Source organism: Besnoitia besnoiti, chromosome IV, assembly GCF_002563875.1.
Source record: "Besnoitia besnoiti strain Bb-Ger1 chromosome IV, whole genome shotgun sequence".
Taxonomy (NCBI): Eukaryota; Apicomplexa; class Conoidasida; order Eucoccidiorida; family Sarcocystidae; genus Besnoitia; species Besnoitia besnoiti.
In genome coordinates this window covers 987,566-1,010,379 of record NC_042359.1, presented here as the reverse complement: position 1 = coordinate 1,010,379, position 22,814 = coordinate 987,566, and the positions used below count along the sequence as shown (strand labels likewise).

Sequence of the window (22,814 nt, the reverse complement as noted above, 5' to 3'; positions counted from 1 at the left end):
CCATTCGCTGCGGCGGCCCACGTGGCAACGAGGCCCTGGCTCGGAGCTAGCGGCAACCGAAGTGAACGCAGATCCGCTGAGTCATCCGCGAGCAGAGAAAACCAACCGCGAGCAAGCGCTCCAAAAAGCTGGAGATGGAGTTGCGGGGAGCGAGGCGCAAGAAAAAAGGCAAAGCACGGCGAGTCCTCGCAGCACGCTTGGTTCCGGGCTTCACTCCTGCGAAGCGCGCTCCAAAGCGCACACGAGCCTATTCATCGCTGCAAACTGGCGGCTGAAGCTGGGGTACAAGAAGGGCCGCAGGTCAAAGCGGTTGTCGTCGGGGTTGTGGCTTTCCACGTGCATGGCTGGCGTGATGGTGCACATCTTGTGACGGTTGCGGGCATACTGGCGGAAGAAAAACTGCACTTTCCTGAAGCACACACGCCCAGAGTGAATACTGAGAGGGTCCAGCGGCACATTCCGCGCGGTGCTGGGGAGCGTCAAGCGTCTTATTTTCACCACGACACGTCGACGCACCACACGACGCATCACAAGGTCTCAGCGACCGTGTGTGTGCCTCTACACGCAGAGGCGATGAAGCCCAAAGCCGCTGAATCCTCCCAAGACGAGACCGCCTTTTCTCGAATCCTCTCCGCCGCAAGCAGACCCCCCCTTTTTCCTGCCGCCCCCCTCCCTCCCCCCCCCGCCCGAGGTCGCTGGGCCAGAGGGGAGTCGCCGAGCAAGGTGTTTTGAGTCTCTACCCTGCAGGCGTCGCCAAGGCACCACGGCACGCGCAGTAAGCCCTATTTATGTTCTCAACCGCCGGCGGTTCTACTCAGCGCGCCCGTTCTGATGCCGAGCGACTTACTCGTTGATCGTCGCTGGGCTGCAGCGGTCGCGCCACGCTCCAAGGAGATGTTTGAGCATGGACAGGGGGCCGCAGCGCGAGATTTTCCGCAGTCGCCCAAACCAGCCGAGCTCCTCGTACGTCATGCCCATCTCCTCTTCGTCCGTTTGCTTCTTGCCCTCGGGATCGAGGGGCCGGAGCTCCGCGGTCGGCGCCATCTGTACCACTTCCTGAGACACCCAGTGAGAAAAAGCCACGACTCGCTGACTCAACTTGAAATACGCTTGCTACTTGGTTTGCCCTCTTGCCGAAGCCAGAGGAACAAAGGCGCAGAAAACAGGGGGGCGTGAGGGCAGGGGGGGAGGGGGGGGAGGGGGGCTGGCGAGAGTGTGATCTATCGAACAAACTAGAAAGCGCCGCGCATTCCGCCTACGTGACAGCAGCGCAGCTACTCATATCCGTGTCCCCTCTGTTTCACGCCCTTTCGGCTGCACCCCGCAGCTGACGAGTTCTACTTCAAGAGGGCAGCTCTGGAAAGCATCATCTGCCTTTACGAAGTCTGCCTCGTTGAACTCCCTGAGCCGCCGCCTCGCTTGGTCTTCTTCTGCGGCTCTCCTTCGTTGTTTTGTGATCTTCTACTCCGCGGTGAGGTACCAGACAGCCTGCAGACGGGATCGGGCTAGAGATCGTTCCCGGTATTTGGTCCCTTACTAAAACCTTCTCTGCATCGCTCCTTCCCTCGTCATCTGCGGTCTTTCCTTCCTTACCAGGAGAGCGGGGCACCCGAGGTTCTCCGGCTGCGCAGCCCACTGGAGAAAGCGTTTGAGGTCGAGTTTGCTGATGGACCCGATTGGATTTAGGTCTGCGCTGCTTGCGTCGTATTTGGTGAAATATCCTCTCAGGCCTTCGTCCACGTTCGCCGTCCCCAAGACGAGCAGGTAGCCGCGTCCGCGTCTGCCGGGAGCTCTGCCTTGCCGGTACGCGTGCGGGGCGCGGCTGCCCTGAGCTCCACTCTCGGGGCCTTGCGGGCTTGGGGATGGGTCCACGTCCCCGCTGCCCCGCCCGCCGTCCCCTCCCCTGTGGTCGGGGACTTCGGGCATGCCCTGCCTAGTCAGGCTCGCCCCCCGAGGAAACGCGAAGGGTGTCTCTGCACTCCGGCCCTGATCCTGGGCTTCGGAGACCTCGCCGCGAACAAGCGGCAGCAGCTGAGCCATGAAGTAGCCGAGCACCATGCGGCTGCGTGCTTGGATATTCTGGAGAGCGAGGTCCTCAGTCATAGAGCCGCCCTGGGCAGCAAAGCGCGGCACAAAGCCGGTTTCCGAGGAGAAAACTGACGTGAAGGCCGACGTGATGGAGTCAATCATCAGCGTGAGGTGGTAGGACCCGATCTGCTCCGCGAGCTGCGCGGCGAGTTGTCGGGTTCGGTCGCTCGAATGGCTGCTCGCCATGTAGCACGTGTGCAGGATTTGGTGACAGAGCTCTTTCGCATCTCCGGGAAAGTCAGAAGCGGTGACTCGCTTCCCCAGGATCCGCTCCAGCTCCTCGACAACGGTCTGGTTCCCCTGCTTCACGCTCGCCATGACAATGCGGCACATGAACGCGACCACCGTGGCGACCGCGGAGGAATCCGCGCCTCCCGAGAGGGGAAGGAAAAAGCCCCCCGCGCCCGATCGGCGCAGGTAGTCCCACATCCAGCACGCCGGGCCCCACGCAATCTCTTCTTCCCTCGAGAGAAGTCTGGGGACGACTACGGGCGACGCCGTTATCCACTCGTGCGTGAGATCGACCAGGCGCGAAGAGCGCGCCTGAGTCGAGGCTCGTCCCGCTTCCTGTGGCTCAGCCCCACCGGCGCAACGCTCTGCCGCCGCAGACGAAGCCGACGACTCGCAGAAGGGCAACGAGTGCGGAGACGGTGCGAGAGAGAAGTCGACATGAATCGTTGGGAGAGAAAGCGACCCCTGCTGCTGGGCGCGCGTGGCGGACGCAGCCCGCCGCGCTCGGAGATCCGAGAGATCAATCGTGGACGTCACCACCTCGACGTCGTCGAGACTGAACTGCTTGCCGAGTCCCACGAATTCTCCGTTGACGCAGATCATTGACGAACCGTCAAAGTACAGGCGGCCGCCATCGCACCCAATCTGGTTGCTGTAAAGGTAGACACCGCCGTGAACCGTGCTTTGGCGGAGGAGCTCGTAGCGCCGCGCCAATTTCTGCATCTCATAGTGAGACCCGTTGCCGTTGCATACGATTTCCACCCCTCCATCCAGGAACAAACGAACATGGGGCGGAGACGGCGCCCACAGCTCTTCGCAGCACTCGCTCGCCAGCGTCGTGTTCAGGCACTCCAAGATAGCCACACCTGCGCACAGGAACGCAGTCCAGCACAGCAACCGAAACCGCAGATCAGGAAAGCCAGGCGTCCTCCAGCTTCAGCGACCTCCATGCGTGCGGCCGGGGCTCGTACCCAAGAGTGACATGAAGAGAGGTAGCGCCCGAGACAGCACTCACAACCTCTTTCGCATAAAGCAATCCGAGCCTCTTCCGACAACTCGCAGCGAATCCCCCAGCAACGTTCGTGCCCCCGACTCCCTCAAACTCGATGGAGACATGTGCACAACGGCATGTGCGTCGCTGACTTCAGTTTTGCGACCCTGAACACCCAGCGTCCCTCTGCCGCCCTCCCTCGCTTCACGCGCCTTTGGTACGGGCCACGTACCAAACGGGGCCGTGGTTTGTCCTGTAACTTTCGTTACGCAGTGAGGGATCTTGAATTCCTCCAAGGGCTGCCCCAGCTCTCGGTTCCACCGCGCAAAGTAGCGAGACTCGCGGTAGTTCAGGTCGTCAGCCATCACGGTCTTGGGACGCACGAGCAGGATTCGCCGGTTGAGTATCCACACGCGGCAGTTGTAGCGCAGCTGAGACAGGACGCAAAGCACGGAGACAAGCTCGAGGGTCGGAGGAATGGCAAAGAGAGAACGAAAGGGCGCATGTGAGCTCCCAGATGGGAAGATGACAAAGGACGGAAAGCTAGACACGCCCGACGGGGCAGAGGACAGAACAAGACGGAGCTCGAGACGAATGAAGAGTACTTGCACGCATGCGTGTCTAGGACTGTAGTGAGTTGTAGGAAAAAACACGAAGACCCTCAAAGCCTACGGGTGGGAGCATGTCAACGGTCGGCGCCCAAGCAGTGATGCACTCTCCAGCGGATGAAGTCACTCCAGTCGAAGACGGCCGGCACACCAGGGCAGTCGAGTATGGTCGGCGCAATGCACGTCCCACGCTGCCCGCGCCAGCGCTACCTTTTGTTTCCTGTGGGTAGGCATGAAATAACCAAAGCGGGGAGGCCGTGGAAGCGTCTTTTACACAGCCGGCACCGAGCGCCAGAGGCTTGGCACGGATGGAGGAAATGACGGGATATGCGCAGCAGAGCGCCTACCGATTTGTGAAGCGCCGGCGCGCCGATGTCGCACAAGATGCCGTCTGTGAGGTCGGAGGCAAGGATCTCCGCGATGCACTCCCAGGAGTGCGTCAAAGTGTCATTTTCCAGATAGTGGTCTTCGCAGCCGTAGCCCGGCAGCTCCAGTTCAGGTCCTGAGAGGCGACACGAGAGACGACAGACCACGTGATGTATACTCGCGCAGGGATAAAAACCTCCCCAGTGAAGCGCCGACAAGGAAAAAAAGAACGAACTTCTGGAGACACCTTACAACCGCAAAGACGTGGGAGTCTGGCGAGAGGGCGGGGACGAAGCAGCCAAGGACGATCTGAGGCGCTTCCCGAGGGCCAAACAAAGCGCGGGCAGGCACACAGAAGCGCAGACGGGTGGGATCCTCATCGCTGCACGTGTGAGGCCCCGTGAGCGTCAGCTCTCTCCCACGGTGGATGACCCTATACTCCAAACCCACCGGCGTCCTCGGTCTACGCCGGTCCTCGACAGCGGTGTGCATAGTTCCGTATGAGGGGCGCAAGGCTTTTGCTAGTTTGTGCCGGCTGGCCAGCATAACTGAGACAGGCTGTCCGCAGCACAGTCCTCGCGGAGCCGCCTATTCACAGCTGTTGAAATCACCACTCGGGTCTGCCACAGGACGCCTAGCTGGGCGGAGGCGGACTCCGATGCGTCAAAAAAGAACGGAGTGGCCGTATCTTTTTCGCATCTATGTGTGTAGTCCGTCTTACCGATCCTCAGCTTGGATCCGGCCGCCTTCGCCTGCTCGATGCTTTTCACGACGCGAGCCAAATTCCCATCGAAGTCGAGAGCCCACTGGTTTAGATTGCACACGGAGACGCGCACGAGTGCTTCCTCCCTCTCGCGTTCTTCTTCGCCGACCCAATTCACGTCAGAGGCGCAAGTCGAACAGGAAACCTTCACGGCCCGCCGGCCTGCGGACGCGCCACACGCCGACATCCCAGGATATGGCGGGAAGCCTGCGGACGTCACGACCTCCGGTAACATGGTTTGCGCGTAGGCTGAGCCAGCGGGCACGAACATACAGAGAAGACTCCGACGCAGGAGCTCCTCAAAATAATGCGCGGACGTGAAAAACAGATGGGGATTCGCTCTCCACAGATGCTAAGAACTGTGCTCGACGACAATTTACACCGCACTTCTATGCCTTGGACGGTTGGCCCAGCCAAACAGAATCGCCCAATCGAAATTGACAAGAACACTACCATACAGCACAGCGCTCTTTGGCAAAATGCGCCAGACAAGAATCAGGAAAGATCGGTGTGTGTCGCGTGGCGACGCAAAATCGAGAAGAACTGAAGGGAGAACGTTGGCTACTAGTATGTCACCTAGTCGAGGCGCATGCGCCCTTCAAAGTTCGGAGGGCAGAGCTTGAGAAAGGACGGCTCGTGTTTAAACGTGCTTGCAATGGAGGATTCGTCTTCGCTGATCTGACGCACACCAAGGTGTCCGTACACTGCGGCGACTACAGCAAATTATTTAAAATCTCCATCCGCCACACCAATTCTGAGGAGGTGTTCTGTGTTCTTCAATCAAGAGAGGAAAAGTTCGCGACGTGCCGTATCTTGTCGAGTCACGTCCGGCAGGTAAAACAGGGAGGGCGCATGCAGTCTCACCAGGGGTATGTATCTCTTGCTAGCTCGATACAGAATCAGAAGGAAGCAACGCACAGCTGGCCGGCCCATTTGGCACCAAATGCAAAATGCCAAGCACGTCATGGATCAAATCAAGTCATTGGAAAAGCGAGGGTGAAACCTTGACGTTTTTAGCATGCTACAACGAAGTATTCCCGGGAAAAGAGAACTGAGCCCAGAGCGACTCGAACGCCCAGCCTTCTGATCTGGAGTCAGACGCGCTACCATTGCGCCATAGGCCCGTGGACGGGAGCCACAGTAACATACACTCGCTGATATTTGGCTGCCTCACGCCACACTCAGACAACGGTTAATTGTCTATTCCATGCTTAACAAGACACTTTAGCGTTTACGACGAAAGGATTTTTTGGCATTGGGGAGCTGCGCGAGTGATATTTCTTCTTCTGGTCGTGCAGGCATCCACAGACAACAGCGAAAGCGAACAAGGGGGGGCCACATACCAGAGACGAACGAGAACCAAAACGAATTGTCGGGGGGCTTAGGTGATGTCCCAGGGTCCTTTCCACCAATCCAAGAGTTCCCTTCTCTATTATGTACATTATTCACAGTTGCATCCGTGGTAGTGGGGAGTTGATAAGTGTCCAAGAAATGCACACGACAGTTGCGCCGCAGGGTGCCTCGTCTCTCATCTATGATCTAGCATTCATCCTACAGAAAGGCATCCTAGCCGCAACAGGCAGTAGCCAGTTGTGTACATGCGTTTGCGGCTCACCGTTCAGCCTAAGAATATCGAGGATGTTGCAGCAGGACCCGAGTCCGCTGCTTCGGCAGACACAATTGCACACGCTCGTGGCACGCCCGGCCAGCACTCTCAGTGGCAACACAGTACTGCGCCTACGTCGATTCCTGTCGTGTCTCAATGGCTTGTGGATTTAGGGTGATTTGACACGGATCAGAGGTCACTTCATGACTGTACAGGCCACGCCTCACTTGCTATGACGTGCATTCGTAGGAAGGGCTATACTAAAGATGTGTCCTTTGGAATCTCGATTAGCGAGAGGCACAACTGAATCAAAGCGTGGATGTTTCCCTAAAAACAGGCTCGGAAAGCGGCTGTGAAGGGCGAAGGAAAGTATGGACTCGTTGTTAAAATCAAATAAAAACAAATAGCACCGCATGGTTTCGATCCATGGACCTGGGGGTTATGAGCCCCCCACTCTTCCACTGAGCTACGGTGCTGATACGTCGTCCGAACCTCATAATGCGTTTGTACGCACCGCACCAACAGGCCGGGACCTAGCATGCTTCGTGTTCTCAGAAGCGCGTAAATATTTTCGTTGAAAGCCCTTTCCAGCAGAAGCGAGTCGCACAGGGCGTTGCTGACAGCCTACAAATGAGATACGCTGCAGTCAGGTTCAGTCTGTCCCAGTGGATGCTACTCTTTCAGCAGTGCAGCCTCAGTGGTTGTAGTCCTCTTGGATGTGAATCTTCCACGGCAGCACAACGGGAAGCGCTGCATGCAGATAGCCGGGAGACGCTGACGCGAAAGCACTTGTTCTACTTTGTTCCCTAGCGTCTCCACCGGAGCCCCATATCCCCTCGCTAGGTGCAGATTTGGCGAGGCGCGGTAACAGAACAGTCCGGCAAGCTGTGATCAGCCTAAAGCCTGTGTCAAGAAGTCTGGTCGAGACCTTGAATACACAATCTCCATTCCGTTGATTTGTAAGTACCCAGGGAAACAGAGAATATCAGCAGCGATTCCTTCGTCTTCTGCTGCGTGTATCCCAGGTGAAGCAGCGTGTTTCCGCCTACAAGTGGTCTAGAAATGTTCGCATAAGCAAACGCGATCGAGTTATCGGAGAATGGAAAAAACAGTGCGTCCCTGTAAGGCCTGCTGTACACCCAATGCGTGCCTCGACAGCGCATGTGTTGTGTTTCAGAGACCAGGTTCTGGTGTCGCTGTCTCCCTTGCTCCTGTCTGCCCTCCCGGTGGCGGACTCCCGGCGTCTATCTCTCGCTGGGCGATCTCTCCATGGTCTCTGTTCCCGCTGTCCACCCACTTTTTAACTGTCCTGTGGAGCGCTTTCTGCCACGCAGCTGCCTCTTTCTGTCCGCGGATGAGGCGTTTCGCCTGGCAGTGTGTCTCGGCTGCGCCTACTGCTTCGACGTATCAAGCTCCAGCCCCTCTCGTACTTTCCTTGCAACGAACTCTTTGATTTTGCCCTTCCGCTTATTCCTCCAGAGCTCCTGGGGGACGACGACGATGCTCCACCCCATAGCGGTCAGCAACTCGCGCTTCATGCGAGTTTGGGCGGTCGGCGCCGTCGTGCCGAAGAAGAAATGGGCTTCGCCATCCACTTCAACTACAAGTCTGCGAGACGGAATAGCAAAGTCCAAGACATAAGGCCCCAGAGGAAACTCCACGGAAACCTGGGAGAAAAGTCCCTCGTCGAAGAGCAGTCGGCCTACGCGTTTCTGTACCTGCGAAACGTGGACCAGGTTCATGAGTTGCTTCTCCCGGGCGAGCTGCAAAAACTGAAGCACTTCCCCATCATCGACGTGGAGCGGACCTATTCTGTACTGGAGATAAAGGTCGATGATCTTCATCTGTCGCCAGGCGCGCTCAAAAGGAGAGTTCAGCGGCTGCCGCCTCAGGGAGCTGCGAGCCAGCGCACGCAAAGCGTTCGTCAGCAGGAGCGAGCGACGTCTCACCTCCTCCAGGGCACAGACAGCGCGTGTTTCGAGCACTGAAAACGGGATTTGAGTGTCCTGCAGTGCCGATGCATTCTGCTTTATCCACTGTGCGTCTTTGGCAACGCCTTTTGTCCCGGAGACTTCACCCTCAGCACGCGATGGTGTGGGCGCGGCCCCTCGCGCCGAAAAACCGAACTGTTCCCCCTTCCCTCGAGCGCAAGCGGTTGCAGGACGCTCCAGCGTAGATTCGAAGAGAAGCTGCCCGTCACCCCGCGATGCGTGCGGCACGACGCTGATTTGCGAGTGAGTCGAGACGCAAGTGATCGCATAGGCCAGGTTCGATAGCTCGTGAATAGACAGTTGACTCAGCGTAGCCGGCGCTTGCCCGCTGAGAAGATTGTCGAGCACAGCGGCAGCCAGCGTAGGGACCTCGAGTCGAGAGAGCGCCAGCGGCAGAGCCTGCGCATCAGAGAGAGACACACGCAACCGTCTCCAGGGCACGTCGTTTCCTGGAAAGTCGACTGTGTGTATGCCAGAGCTCCTTCGCACGATCTGCTGAACCTGTTTCTTACGAAAGAATCTTCTGGATGCGAAGTAGAGGACTGAATTTCGTAAAGTGGACTGCCACACAGTCGCACGCTAGACTGAACGTTACGTGGATTCAGACGCGCTTAAGCCAGCTCCAATGCTGCCCGGACCCCCCCAACCCCCCCCTTCCCCACCCCTGTCCTACACATTCAGCGGGAGCGAAACCAGACAAACGGAAGACAAGGAATGCCTCCAACAAGCCGTAGCGGAACGGCAAAACCGCATGCGTGCGCCGGGCAGATTCTGAGCGGCTCGTGAGCAATCGACACGCGAAGCCTATCGCCTGCAAAGTTCCTCTGGTGTGTATCTCACCGCCAGGAGTGAAGGCGTATCTCTCACAGCCGCAGCAAGAGCTTGCCTGCTTCTCGCGAATCTGCGGAATGCGAGGATGAGGAGTTCCTCGTCTCGCAATCGGTGGCGGGCAAGTAAGTGGACGATCATGGTGGTCCCAAAGAGCGAACAGCGTGACGAGCTGGCTTGCAGCGTCTCCTTGACTTTGTCTCGAAAAAACACAAAATGGCGGTCTCCCAGCCCCCCGAGTTTCTCAAGGTCTTGGAGTAGGCGAACGAACGCCGCAGGATTCTTTATCTCCGGCAGCAGAACGATCGCCCGGCGACGCAGCGCCGACGCAAACGAGTAGATCTCGACTCCCAAGCGCGCGGCTGCGTGCGCGATGGAGAGCAAAGCGGACACCGGAAGGATGTCTGCGTTGGCTTTCGCGATAGAAATCGCCTCGCCCAACATCTTGCCGAATCCGGCCGGCGTGGGAAGCGTCGACTCTGCGCGACAACACGCCGACTCCCAACGCCGCGAAGGCGAGCACGCCGGATGCGGGCGCAGGTGCGCCAGGGCCGCGGGATAGTCGTTTCCAGTGGAGGGAACGCGAGGCAACCGGAGAGACACCAGCGCCTCGAACTTGACGGCCAAATCGAAAGCCGCCTCTGCCTCCTGGCCCGGAAGAAAACGTCTTGGCAGCTTACAGTACTCAGAGACTGGGATGAGCTTACGAGGAGAAGCATCATCAGAGGAGCACGCATTTGACGACGCCGCAGAGGCTGAACAGCCCCTCGGGTATGGAGGCGATGCAAGCTTCTCAGAAATCCCATACGCGTGCGAAGAGGCGGGCGGCGAGGGCCCACGCCGGCTAGGGTCTGCAGAGGCGCGAAGATTAGGATGCGGGGCGGCGGCCCTCGAGCGGGATGCATGCGATGCCACACCCCCTGGCGCCAGTCCAACGCCGATCCTTCGTCTCCTCTCCTGGAGGTCTTCTTCATCTGAGTATTCGCCTTCATCGAAATAGCTCGTTTCCTGCGTGAGAGCCGAAGGCCCAGTCGAGGGGGGCGTGCACTCGTCCTCGAGCGGATGCGCCGCCGAGCGGTCTCGTCCGGACGAATCTGCGGTGGACGGCTCGCCTTGTCGGTCTACAGGGAAGGCCGCTAGGGCGTGCAAGCCGCGTCTGCAGATTATCCGGTCTTCGCTGGAGTCGAAAATGGGCGCGCTTCGGAAGAGGTTCAGATCCGCCGCGTGAGGGGTGCCTCTTCCGGCACGCCTGCCGACGCGCGAAGCGCTTGGTGATCCCGCCAAAGATCCCGAGCTTGAAAGGGTAACACCAGACGGGAAAGAAAGGGTTTTCTGTTCGAAACGCCGCCGTGAGAGCTGGTGGCGCGGGGCGAGGACGGACGGAGTAGACGGCCGTGGACACAGAAAGTCTTCCTGTCTCCCCTGTCTATACTCAGACCCCTCATTCCCTACGGGCACCATGTAGGTCGCAGACGCCGGTCTCCGCCGGGGACCGTCTGGGGCGATCCGACTGAGAGGGTTGCGAATCGGCGGCCGTGGCAGGAGGGCCCGCGCACATCCCGAGGACTGGAGTTGCATTTTCGCCTGTTCTCGGCAAAACAGAGTCAAGCACATGAAACCTAGTGCAAACTCTTCAGTCGCCTCTCAGACACTCATGGTCGCCGTCGTGCCAGCAGAAAACGGTTCGCAGGAGAGCCTTGCACGGGGCAGCCCCCGCCCCAGCTCCCTCCTCCCTGTAGGTGGAAGGTCTCTCGTCTCTCCGTCCTCTAATGTGACAGGCAGTGAGAGCGGCGCGCCCTAAGCGTCTGTCTGGCAAAGGTTTGCGCGGTCATCCCTGAGGGCTCAGCGGAACGGTAAGGGCTTCTTCAGTTCGGTGAGGCGCCACAGCCTGCAGGGCGGGCTCTCAAACAACTCTGGCGCGCAAGCTCAGAGTCGGCCACATCCACGCAAGCTAGAAGAGGAAGCCGGAGTTCTGTGCGGCTGCAGGTGCACAGCAAACAGCGTGATGCCCTGGCCAGCGGCCCGCGAAGAGAGCAGGACCAGAGGGAAGAACGGAAAAACCGCCATACGGCCCGCGCATGCGCTGACGCTGGAGAAGAGCGCCTGCGGGTTGCTCTCAAACCGTGAGAAATCTGGAAGACGACGCTACAACAGGCACGAAGAGAGCTCCGCTCCAGTGTATTACGCAGCTGAGGACAGAGTTAAAGCCGAATTTTATGAAAAACAAAACCATATGGGCCTCTGCAAAGAAGAGCGGGAGGCATAGTCTAGCGTAAGAGCGAATTCGAATCAACCTGTATGGCTCTACGTGCATGCGCAGAAGTTGGCGTCGTCGCGCGAAAACGTGCACGTGCCGTGAGCTAGTTACTGGTGTTTTAGGAGCACCTGAGAAACAGTTTCACGTCTTTTCTTGGAAATGTTCATTGTTTTCTCTTCAGTGCTGGAAGGCGAAGGACAGCAACGCGGTCCTGTGGCACAAGACAGTTCTTGCCGCCTCGTCGGAGGGGCCTCCACAGACACCAGGACATACACAGGCGACACACTGTGTCTGTTCCCTGATTTTCTCTTGTCCGCGCGTTGTTCTGCGGTGTTGTATTCCGTCATTGGTTGCATCCTTGTCCCTAGATATCACTCTCGTCGTCCATAACTGTAGAGACACTGGGTTTCCCGCTCTCGAATCCACCCCGGAGCTACTCCCAAGCACCACGCGTTACGTTGCTAACATCGTGGCGGGCCACTCAACTTACGTCTTTTGAAATTCTAGCGCCTCACGGCTGTCTCCTTTTCTTCCCTTGCGTGCAGTCTACGGCACCGTCTTCGTCTGCAGCTGGTGAAATACCCGGGCGTGGAATCTGCTTTTCGCGCGCCGCATAAGAGGATTCCAGTTTGCTTCTAGTTCGTCCGCTCTGGATCCCAGCTCAGCTGCCTGACGTGCCTCCCGGCCCCTTAACGTCTGCTTCTGTTCGTTTTTTTTCCTAGTCTCTGTGGCTCATTTGTTCCTCTCCATTCGCTGGTCTGCAAACTCGAATTTGCTCGTAGACGTCTCCCGTAAACGGCTGCAAAATGGCAGAGTTGCCTTCGAATCTCCGCGGGCTGCTGCAGCAGTTTGGCGGCATGGGAGTCGGCCCCCCAAATCGCGACCAACCGATGGCAGACACGTCCGAGCAAGTGTATATTTCTTCCCTTGCTCTGCTGAAAATGTTGAAGCACGGAAGGGTAAGTTCAGGTCGGAAAAAGCATCAATGGCTCGCTGCGGAATGCCCCTTTTTTTCCAGAATGAATCAGCGTTCTCGTAGAGGTAGTGCAATCCGTGCACGGCGGTAAACCATTCATTTCTGTGTCCGGGTGTGGAGTACGAAGCGGTGCGCTTCGGTATTTTCCTTTCGACCTGAACGAAAACGGCAGCGGCCTCGCCATGGGCGTAGCGATCAAGCACCATGCCCATTTAGCCGAACAGGTTGTTTGTAACGGACGGTTTCCAAAGTTGACTGCCCTGTCGCTCCTCTCTTTAGCTCGGCGCACGTTTTCGCGTCTCGCTTCGCCTCCGGCATCCTGTTTGACGATCTTATTTCGGTCGTTTTTGCGTGTCCCTGTCCTCTTTCTCAGGCAGGAGTTCCTATGGAAGTTATGGGTCTCATGCTGGGCGAGTTCATCGACGATTACACAGTTCGCGTCGTCGATGTGTTCTCTATGCCGCAGTCAGGTGTGTGTGGCTTTCGGCAGCTTGGCCAGGGAGCTTGTGCTTCGTTATCGCTGTCTGTCGGTCGCGCAGCTATATTTCCCGTCGCGTGTGAAGTTTGAAAAGGCATGTGTCTCCGGTGCACAGTATTCCGTAGACTGCTACCCGCCAGCTCCAGGTCTGTCTGGCGCGTGACGGCTTCCAGTGCCTCCCTGGTTCTGTGAATACTGTTGGGAACAGGCAACAGCGTCAGCGTCGAAGCCGTGGATCCGGTCTACCAAACAGAGATGCTGGAGCAGCTGAAGCGCACCGGCCGCCCCGAGATGGTCGTCGGCTGGTACCACTCTCACCCTGGCTTCGGCTGCTGGTTTTCAGGTAGAGCATTCTTCATTCGAGTCTCGCGGCAAGTGCGTTCCCCAGCCGCAGGGGCTTGCGGGGCTCAGCTGTCTGCAGAGGAGATTTGGGGTGCTGCCCGAGCCTCTTTGCCTGGAGCGGCTTCGTAAGCGACGCCCGTGAGGGGAGGGGGGGGTTGGGGGGACGGGGGGGGGGAGGGCACGGAGATTGACTTTGCGGTGTGTCTGCGGTGCTGAACGCGTCGCGAGGATTCGCAGAGGAAACCGTGGTCCCTGCGAACGCATCTGTGTGGAGTGCACGCAGAGACGCATACGGGGTAAGTTTGTATGCTGAGTTGTCAAGAAAGAACTGTGAAAGACGCCTGGCTTCCGCCATCCAGCTGCGAAGGGCGAAGGCATGCGGACGTGGTGGACCGCGGGCGGGACGGGGAGGGGCACTGTGCGTTATGTGTAGCTGAGCGGCGCATGCGTGTGTTTCGCTTCTTTGTAGGAACGGATGTGAATACGCAGCAGAGTTTTGAGCAGCTGAACCAGAGAGCGGTGGGCGTCGTCGTGGACCCGATTCAGTCCGTCAAGGGCAAAGTTGTTATCGACTGCTTCCGCCTCATCAATCCTCATCTTCTCATGCTCGGTGAGTGTCGTCGCCTTGGCGAAGAACACGGATAAAACCTCCCGAAGTTCGTCGCTGTGACACGAGTTTTTGCCCAAGTTGGCTGTCTGGCGCGGCCGTCTCAGGCTCGTAAGTTTCATGGCAATCGATGAGAGGGTTCGTCCGGAGGAGGGGTCGCGCTACGGGGTGAAGTGAAGTAACGCGATTTTCGGAGTGCACTCCACGCGAGCAAGCTAAGGTGCTGGGTGGCGATGTGTCACGTTGGCAAAGGGGGTGTCGCGCGCATTTTTAGTGGCTCTGCACGTTCGGCTTCTTGCCTGGCTCAGGTCAAGAACCCCGACAAACGACGAGCAACATCGGGCACCTCCAGCGGCCCACAATCTCGGCGCTGGTCCACGGCCTGAACAGGAACTACTACTCCATCGTGATCAACTACAGGAAAAACGAACTGGAGAACCAAATGCTCATGAACCTTCACAAGAACAAATGGAACGATGCTCTCAAACTCAAGGTGAGGCGCTGGAAATCCGCCACAGAGATGTCACTTCATGGTGTGCAGGGGTCGGGGCGTCCGGGCTGGCGCGTGGTCGTGTCTACGGTCTGAAACCCAAATTTTCACACTGGCCTTTTCGTCCCTCGAGGAAGGCTTGCTTCCAATGTTACTATTTGATTTCCTCGATGTTGGCACACGCGGATCTGTATATTACTTGACGCTGGGGATCTCTGAGGGCGGTCTGGGCGGGAAACCTTCCATGATGGTGTTGGCACATGTATAGAGACTCATCCGTCGGCGTACGTGTTAGGATACCGCGTTGGTGTCGGCTAGAGAGAGAGGGTGGCAGACAGGTAGTTAGTGTGCCCCTGAGGGCGCGTCACGAGTTTCATGTGTGTTTCGCTGAGTCTGCCTCTGCATGCAGCCGTTCGACGAAATGGCCGCTGAGAGCGCAGCGTGCACCAAGTCGATGAAGGAGCTGTCGGAACAGTACAACAAAGTGGTTCAAGAAGAACTCAAAAAGACGCCCGAGCAGCTGATAGTCGAACGTGCCGGGAAGGTGGACGCCAAGAAGCGACTCGAAAACGATGTCGATACGTTGATGACAGAGAACATCCTTCACTCCCTGGGCACGATGATTGACACTCTGGTTTTTTAGTGGCTTGCGGTGCAAGAAAGTACGCTTCGCGTTCTGTATCGTATCCTCGGATGCAGACTGCAGAATCGTGGATGCCGCTCTTCCATTTGCTGCCTGGCTCTGAGAGGCATGAACCTGTTCATCTCCACCAGTGCCCAAGACACAGTTCGGCGTTGAAACTGGGCGCTCTGTGGTCGTACGTCGCCGCAGATGAGTATGTGGTGGGCAGCGCGAAGGCGCAGAACCAGATGCGTGCTTCAAACGATTGAAACGGTTGTTTCAGTGAATATGTACCTCTCAGTGAGGGGACCCAGAGGCGCGCCAAAGCGACCGGAAGGGTGATGAGGCACCGTGGGCTACACCCTGGCGCGTTTCACGATGAGCTTGGCGTCTGAAAGCGCCTTTTTGCAGGATGTGGATACAGAGCGAGGCGCGAGCGCCGAGGCCGCGTTCTGTTTGGACGCGCAGCTTGCTTGAACAGACACAGGCTCCTCTGAATGCCTTCGGAAGCGAAGCCATAGTAGAGGTTGACTCATCCGGCCGTGGCAGTCATGTGGGAGTGCTTTTTGGGAACTTTAGGGTCGATTGTGTTTCCTGGCTCCTCACACGTATTCGAGTAGTGGCAAAGAGCAGTGAACTGTTGGAGTAAAGAGCGTTCGCACGCAGTACGCAGCGTGGAACTGTTACTTCAGCGTTTAGGGTTTCGGCTCCAAGAGGACGACCTTGCCTCATTCGCGACAGCTTTCTAGGCGGGTCGTGATGAGAATGTAGGCAGATGCACCTCGTAGCACGTGTTTCAACCGAACTGCGGATGAGATGTCGATGGGAAGCGGCACGACCGGCGAGTGTGCTTCAGGGGGAGCCTGGTGCCGTCAGCCGGTCCTGAGCCTAGTAGCGCGACAGGCTCAGAGCCAAGCGGGCACGGACGGACAACTACGGCCAAAAGGAAAATAAAGGCAGAATCTTGCCTTAGTGAAGTGCCATATGAGTGATATTTGTCATGTACTCATAAGTGGTTTCTGAATAGGAAGGGTGCGAGGGAAATTCACACGCGGTGCCGACAGTGGTTATGTTTCTGTCCGCTGACAGTTCTATTCACCAGCGTGAAGACCAGGCAAAGAGGTGTAGCGGATGATTCATCCGAGGCAAGGAGGAGCCTGCCGTGATGCAAAGACGTGGGGGCGACAAGTCATGTCACTAAGCGCCGCGTAGTGAATCAGTGTAGGAACTGGTCAAGTCTTTGGAGCTCAGTTCATCGAACCCCTTCCGAAATTCAACATGTGTACGGAATGGGCTCTCCACAGATAGTGGAAGTAGGGAAGTGAATATACGGACGGCTACGGCCTCCAGCGAATCTCCCGGCCACCTCCGACAAGGGCATTTTTGAGTCCTCGTGGATTCGCCCACTCACTGCCGAGATAAGAATCATCGTCGTCATCTTCAAGCTCCTGAAGGCATGCAGTTCATCATGCTCTGACAGAGGAATTGAAAAACTTTGGCGCGGTATGTGCATACGGGGGAATATACGGTGCATTACTTGCTCATTTGTGTTTCACTGTACTGTGAAAAGCGAATTGCCGAGGGCAACTCTGATGTGCAGTGCATCAGCAGCTGTTCGCTTGACAAAAGAGTACAACTCTGTTTTCCTGCAGCGGAAAGAATGTCGCTTAAACGTTAGGGGCGTTGACTCTGGCGTTTGAGTAGGCGCGACAGCGAATTTCCGGTCTGGATCTGGTGCTCTAGTCTACCCCTGCGTGTTGTCAAGCGCACCAAGGTTGTTGCGGTTGTTCGTCCCGCCTAAATTTCAGTGGGAGGCTTGTAAAGCATTGATACTAACATCTCTATGTTTCCGGAGTAGTGGCAAGTCAGGTGCGGTTGCGGCACCCTTCCCTCTCACTTGCGCTGTTCGAATAATGTTTAATACCATGTGTCCTGTGCGCTTCCCAATAGCGTCTTGCTTCACGGTGTCACACCGATTTCGGCTCATGGTTCCGTCACACTGTTAGTTCCACAAGTTCCTATTCTTCCTACATGTTCAGTTATACCGTATAGAAGCCCCGTGGCACAATGGCGTCTACAGAGCTAGTGGGGCGTCGCTCATCACAAGTCAAAGCACAAGAGCTTGATTTAATGTAGTAACGGCCAGTTCTTCAAGCGCGGCCCACTCTTAGGAGCAAGAACACGAACCTCTAAAGCTCTCACCTGCTCGTCTCGTCGTTTCTTGTGGCAGTAGGCTAGCATGGCTTTATGAGTTTCAGCGTCGATACGCGGTTCGCGAATTGGGGCTCCTGTACAGAAGGGTAATTAATGGTTCGCAAAATAGCAGCTGGCCAATCTCCAGAGAGACACTGCGTAGTGTGGAACGCCGCATTCTATGCCGAACGGGTTTTCAGTGCTCTGAACTGAAAGGAAAGATACAGAATCCATTTTTCCGTCTTTCTCTACCTTACCTGCTGCCTTTGGCTGGAGACGAGCAATGATTTTTGTCTTCTCGTTCTTGCCAACGTAATGCGAGAGCACCTTGTCGTTCTGCAGTTCCTTGCCTGCCCACCATAGAGCTGTCTTCTCTTTGTCAAACGGCTGAGCCGCAAGCGAAAACGCAGCACAAAGTCTTGCGTAAAGACCCTGTGGAGCATACCACACCTGTGTGTAGTCGTACGTCCTCCCGTTCAAAGCGTTGTGACACTCTGTACTACTGTCACGCACTGCACTGTGTGTCGTGTCACTTGATTAAGCGATTGACGTTGTTGGTTTCCCGCTTCAGTAGCTCAGGCGCCAGGAGACAGGGATGCAGGGACGGAGTCACTGAGGGCACTCAAGAGCTCACCTCCAAAGTGTTGCCCGTCTCTTCTTGCTCAAGCAAAATGCGAGCGGGGTCCCACTCAGGAAGATCATGAAACCCCGGGTACGCTATCATAACTGCCCCTCTAAGATTCTCAAAAGCGGATCTGACAGCTCTCGTCGTCAGAGGCTCCTTCGACTGAACCTGTGCCAAAAACAAAATAACTGTTCACTCGGTCACACCAAGTGCACATCGGAGGGCCACAGTGCTTGGCCTGTGCGGTTTTTCGTCTTGTTCTTTGTCTTGCTGACTGCTGTCTTGTGTTGAGACACTGAACTTCGAGCAAAGTGTGTTCTGCATGGAGGGGCTTGAGATCGCGAGGACGCTAACTCGTCATCAATGCAAACGTTAAGGAACGAGGTTTCGGAAGTGCGTCCAACAGTGAGAGGGACACTGTCTGTGAAATGACAATCGTTGCATCGGAAGAGGCGGCCCAGTCCTCGTAGCTGAAAAAAGAAGGCGGTGTCAATTTGCGCACACTTCAACGGTGTGTCATGCGGCCGGCGCAGAAAGAAGGTTGAATGTGGCCAGTGAGTAATGCATGGACACAATAGCAAAAGCACTCGCACCTAGTGCGACGATGCCAACCGCAAAATGAACACTGACCTTCAGGTGTGACACAGTTTCGGCCGACCTTGTTGCCGTCTCTTCCAAGATTTCCACCGTCTCTGGCGGAGGCTGCACTCCGGTTCTGTAGCCTGTTGGATCGGGATTTGTTGGCTGCCCGTACGCGTATACATCCAAATCTGACAGTTTTGCCACCTGAGGGAAGATGGAGGAAAGTCCAGTGCACTGTTTCAGCTACAACATGCATGAAGTAGGTGCCTCGGTGTATGCCTGCTCTCTCCTCCTAAATCCGCATGTTTGTGCCTCTAACAGTATATGTATCCGAGTGTCGTGCAGTTCCATAGCATCGTCGCGGTATGATGGCAGCGAGTCATGTCATCCTGAAGAGTGACACACACACCTCAGCGGTGAGGCCCCGCGTTTCTTCGGGCCTCAACGGCCCATGTGCTGCGAGGCCCTTGCATGCATCGGCGAGCTGAAGGGTTTGTAACCTAAGGTTGTACAGGTCGACGAGTTCTTCTCGGAGCTCGTTGACCCGCACAGCTGCCTGGGTCTCGAAAAGAAATTGATTTTTCTCGTCGGTAGTCTTGACATGTATGAGCACCATGATCAATTCCGGCGAGTACACAGCGTTGCAACCTGGTCCCTCAACTGAAAACGCCGAAGCAAAAGAAAACCACTCTGTAGGGAGGAGTTGGGTGCGTTTAATGAGCTGTCGATGCGGTTGCTATAATTCATCGTAGTAACTGAAACGCGCGTCCCGGTGCGCAATAGTTGTGCATGTACATGCAGGGAGATAAGGGCGCTGCACCCGCTTGGTTGCACCTCAACTGCGCGCAAAGTCCCGCACAAAAACCAGCTGACACGGGACCGCTTGTACGTTCCACAATATAGGCGTATCAATAAGGGCCTGCGGAATGCACCTTTCATGCGAGACTCACCACCGCTGAATACGTTGTCTTGCGATGGTATTCACGTTCCCTCGATGCCGTCTTCCAGATAGAACTCACTTCATGCACTACGCATGCCACTTCAAACGTTGGACAGAAGTCAAGCCGAACGAATCATGGCGTTCAGTCTTCCCAGGGACTACCCTACACACAAATCAATCAGTTTTGCCTGCTAGTCAGGTCAGCATGTTCGAAGCGAAATCCTCACGGGGATTCTCGCTTCGGAGAAATCCGCAAACGTCCTACCGTATGCGCTCACATCCATCAAAGCATGCAGCATAGCTTTCAAGAATCATGTACGAAATATTGGAGAGACAGACAGTCCAGCTGCGATGCATGCTGACCTGAACGACGCCAGCCCAGTCATCGGCGACTCTAAGCCACTAAGATGACTAGTGGCGTCCGTGATCCGTGCAACACCTGCTTTGGGGGAGGGGGGGCTGGGGAGGAGTAAGGCCTCTGCCCGTACCACTCGCTTTGGATACTAATATAAATGTCCTCTACCAGCAAAACGCTGGTGCCTGTGCCTCAGAGGTGTCCCTGCTTCATAGTTAGCGTATAAGTTGGCAAGGAGACAAAGTATGCAGATCTCGTTAGAACTGCTGTCTAAATGCAAAAGAGTCATGCAACGGCACCACCCCAAAGGAGGTAGCCGCGCCTTTTGTTCGTTCACTATAGCAGTAGTAATACTCAGATTGGCAGTCAATCAGAAGAGGGATGCGATGCAGAGCCATTCAGGTTGTCACAGGGTAACAGGAGCAAAGACGATCTGCTCATATGTGAATTTCTTCCCATGTGGATGAAGTTTTGCGAGGGCACCTCAGTGAAATTTGTCTCAGCAACTTCGAAGAGACGGTGGGCAGGTTCCGGAGACTCTCGCGGTGTTTTCTTTTTGTCAGAGCACTTGCACAAGGTCGTACGCTGGAGTTCTCCCTGAATGGCTTTTGCATGTCTTCAGGAAGAACTTGAGCGCAGCTGCCGAATTGATCTCAAACAATGCGAACGCGTACCTGCGAAACGGAAGAACACGCAGGCATATACCACAGCACTCGTCTTTTCTTCGTCCGCGATCTATTCCACGGTTGGTCCTTCTAGTGCTCTGAGGTGCTGCAGCGACAAAAAATAGTGCCGCTTCTCTATACCTTTGCCGTTGATCATCGCAGGCCAAAGACGGCCTTTCCTTTATAGCACTGTGGCACCGCCATTCGCTTCCGTTGTAGCATGGGAAGACGGGAAGGAGATAGTCTTGGATCTGCAGACCTGATCATGTGGGGCAAATGCAAAACTGACCGAACATCTTACGCAGCGAAACTGGATTACCGTTTCCCCGGAATTCACACGTGCAAAGCGATATAGAAAGCTCCGCGATTCTGGGCATTGTAAACGATTTTACAGAAATCCCCGCACAGCAACTCCTACGTGGCGAAACCGCTGGCTACGTCAAAGCCACTTAAGAAGGCACACAAGATCCTCGCGAGCTACGTAGTGCGGCGCTCTGTCTTTGCAAAGCATCGCTAGAGTTATCCCACATCCTTGCTCACTCCTTTCCCCGGTATTGAGAAACACGTCCTTGTCTGCCCGGCTCCCGTCGGCGTTGACGCAGGTTGCTGGGTCCTGGTTAGCCATCATGTATCTTGTCTTTTCCTTCACGAACCACATCCAATTGTTATTGGGGGGTGACTTCTGTACCTGTATGTAGCCGCCAGAGTCGGACAGTATCCGTCCGTACAAGGGACGCTACGATTGCGAGCGTCCTGAGTTCCCATGGAGAAAGTTCATCTGTGCTTCTGTTGCACCCTCGTCAGCGAAGGATTGCTCAAAATACCGAAGCCAATATCGTTTGCCAAAGACTTACCTCTGACCAGCAGGCGCCGGGGCCGAACTCCCAGTCTATTAGGAGGCCATCGAAGATGAGTCTATACTCCCCTAAGAGGTAATGAAGGAGTTTTTCATCAGGTCGTCCCGTGTACAGGGCGAAGACCTTGAGCTTATGAACCTGTTTCTTCAGGAGTCGGATAGATTCGTACCATTCCTGAGAACACGGGGAGTACATACATAATAGACGCTTCCCCTTCCATATCGGTACCAGACATTGCAAGACTCGACAGCAGTAGATAACTACCGACCCAGCTACGTTAGACGCGAAGAAGGGAGACGGGCTTTCCATCAGCAACTTGCCGTGACCCTCAGCGTTTTTTCGTGAGCGGGGTGTACCTTGTCTAGCTTCTCACTTGGGTCCCTCCAGAGGCCTCCCGAATATGCCTCATTCGTTGTTGGAGAGACAGTCGATCTAGTAATTGGAACATAAACGGTATCGCCGTACTCGTACGCTTTGCTGCATTTTTCCGGTATTTCTGAGGCGGATGCCGGGTAGCAGATAGAGGCGACTCCTTTAATTGGCTCTATCATATCTACAAACTTTTCCATCGCCTCGGCGGTGTAATCTACGCTGTTGCTCAATTCTTGTGAGAACAAGGTCGCCTTGTGGATGCCATCTGTACCTCCGTTGTATGCATCATTCAGAACTTGCGTGAAAACCATTCTAGTGTTGAGTCGCTCTGTAGTCGGCTGAAAGGTTGAGATGAGAATGGGTGCCGGCTCGCGCCCCGTCGATGAAAGGAATTGCCGAGCATAGTCGGGTGTTCCTAAGAACACACTCGAATCGTGTGCTGCATCGCCTGCGCCAGGCCGGGCTGTGCTCAGCTGTAGCAGGAACGCAAGGCCCACAAAAAATAGTATGATTGAATTCATTTTGAAGCGGGCGCGGCAGTTGAAACAACTGGCAGTGACCGAAACCTTCCAGGAACGGGGCTTCCCTTCAGAAGCCCCTGCAAGGCCCTGCACGAATCAATTGGGCCCTCTCCGACGCCGGAGGCAGGAGACTGGAAGAACACAAAGCCTAGACTCTTGCTGTCCGAGAAGACGAGTTGATACATCAAGCCAGGGGTCACGAAGGTGAAAAAATGAAACGCGCCGTTTCTGGAGGAGCGTTCTCGCGTATTGCTGCTGCCCTAATGAGTTTGCTCGTACTGTGAACGTGGCTACAGGCGATAAATTGAGTCTATATAACGACCCCGAGTCCTCGGCGTTCGTGCGTCGCGGCCGTGCTTACGCGATGCTTGGCCGTGCTTCACGTCGTCAGGGGCTGCACATTCTTTCTTCGGTGTGTGAAAATCGAACTTATCCATCATGCGGCGCTCACACCGTGCGC

At 56.1% G+C, this 22,814-nt stretch overlaps 5 protein-coding genes and 2 non-coding genes across 7 annotated transcripts; 1 reads left to right on the top strand and 6 right to left on the bottom strand.

Annotated features, from left to right (window-relative positions):
* Window positions 1-210: 210 nt before the first annotated feature.
* On the bottom strand, window positions 211-5,282 carry BESB_052890 (putative glutamine-dependent NAD(+) synthetase protein; the record flags this gene model as incomplete). Its single annotated transcript, XM_029363724.1, has 7 exons — window positions 211-409; window positions 848-1,056; window positions 1,594-1,822; window positions 1,961-3,185; window positions 3,543-3,741; window positions 4,266-4,420; window positions 5,006-5,282. The coding sequence occupies 7 exons, from the start codon at window positions 5,280-5,282 to the stop codon at window positions 211-213; spliced, it is 2,493 nt and encodes an 830-aa protein (XP_029219647.1).
* Window positions 5,283-6,099: 817 nt separating this feature from the next.
* On the bottom strand, window positions 6,100-6,171 carry BESB_057870. Its single transcript has one exon. It is a non-coding gene; the product is annotated as a tRNA-Trp (tRNA).
* An 886-nt stretch (window positions 6,172-7,057) lies between these two features.
* On the bottom strand, window positions 7,058-7,129 carry BESB_057800. The gene has a single exon. It is a non-coding gene; the product is annotated as a tRNA-Met (tRNA).
* A 915-nt stretch (window positions 7,130-8,044) lies between these two features.
* BESB_052880 (RAP domain-containing protein) lies at window positions 8,045-11,050 on the bottom strand (the record flags this gene model as incomplete). Its single annotated transcript, XM_029363723.1, has 3 exons — window positions 8,045-8,470; window positions 8,876-9,043; window positions 9,485-11,050. 3 exons carry the CDS (start codon window positions 11,048-11,050, stop codon window positions 8,045-8,047), a joined length of 2,160 nt encoding a protein of 719 aa, XP_029219646.1.
* Window positions 11,051-12,535: 1,485 nt separating this feature from the next.
* Window positions 12,536-15,265, top strand: BESB_052870 (proteasome regulatory subunit; the record flags this gene model as incomplete). Its single annotated transcript, XM_029363722.1, has 6 exons — window positions 12,536-12,688; window positions 13,079-13,175; window positions 13,392-13,526; window positions 13,995-14,135; window positions 14,441-14,625; window positions 15,032-15,265. 6 exons carry the CDS (start codon window positions 12,536-12,538, stop codon window positions 15,263-15,265), a joined length of 945 nt encoding a protein of 314 aa, XP_029219645.1.
* A 1,316-nt stretch (window positions 15,266-16,581) lies between these two features.
* Window positions 16,582-19,260, bottom strand: BESB_052860 (putative protein c21orf59; the record flags this gene model as incomplete). The annotated part of the gene is made up of 6 exons (XM_029363721.1): window positions 16,582-16,692; window positions 17,447-17,532; window positions 17,695-17,824; window positions 18,072-18,230; window positions 18,693-18,848; window positions 19,054-19,260. The coding sequence occupies 6 exons, from the start codon at window positions 19,258-19,260 to the stop codon at window positions 16,582-16,584; spliced, it is 849 nt and encodes a 282-aa protein (XP_029219644.1).
* Window positions 19,261-20,498: 1,238 nt separating this feature from the next.
* Window positions 20,499-22,144, bottom strand: BESB_052850 (uncharacterized protein; the record flags this gene model as incomplete). The annotated part of the gene is made up of 5 exons (XM_029363720.1): window positions 20,499-20,613; window positions 20,746-20,863; window positions 21,145-21,292; window positions 21,459-21,635; window positions 21,818-22,144. The coding sequence occupies 5 exons, from the start codon at window positions 22,142-22,144 to the stop codon at window positions 20,499-20,501; spliced, it is 885 nt and encodes a 294-aa protein (XP_029219643.1).
* Window positions 22,145-22,814: the final 670 nt, after the last annotated feature.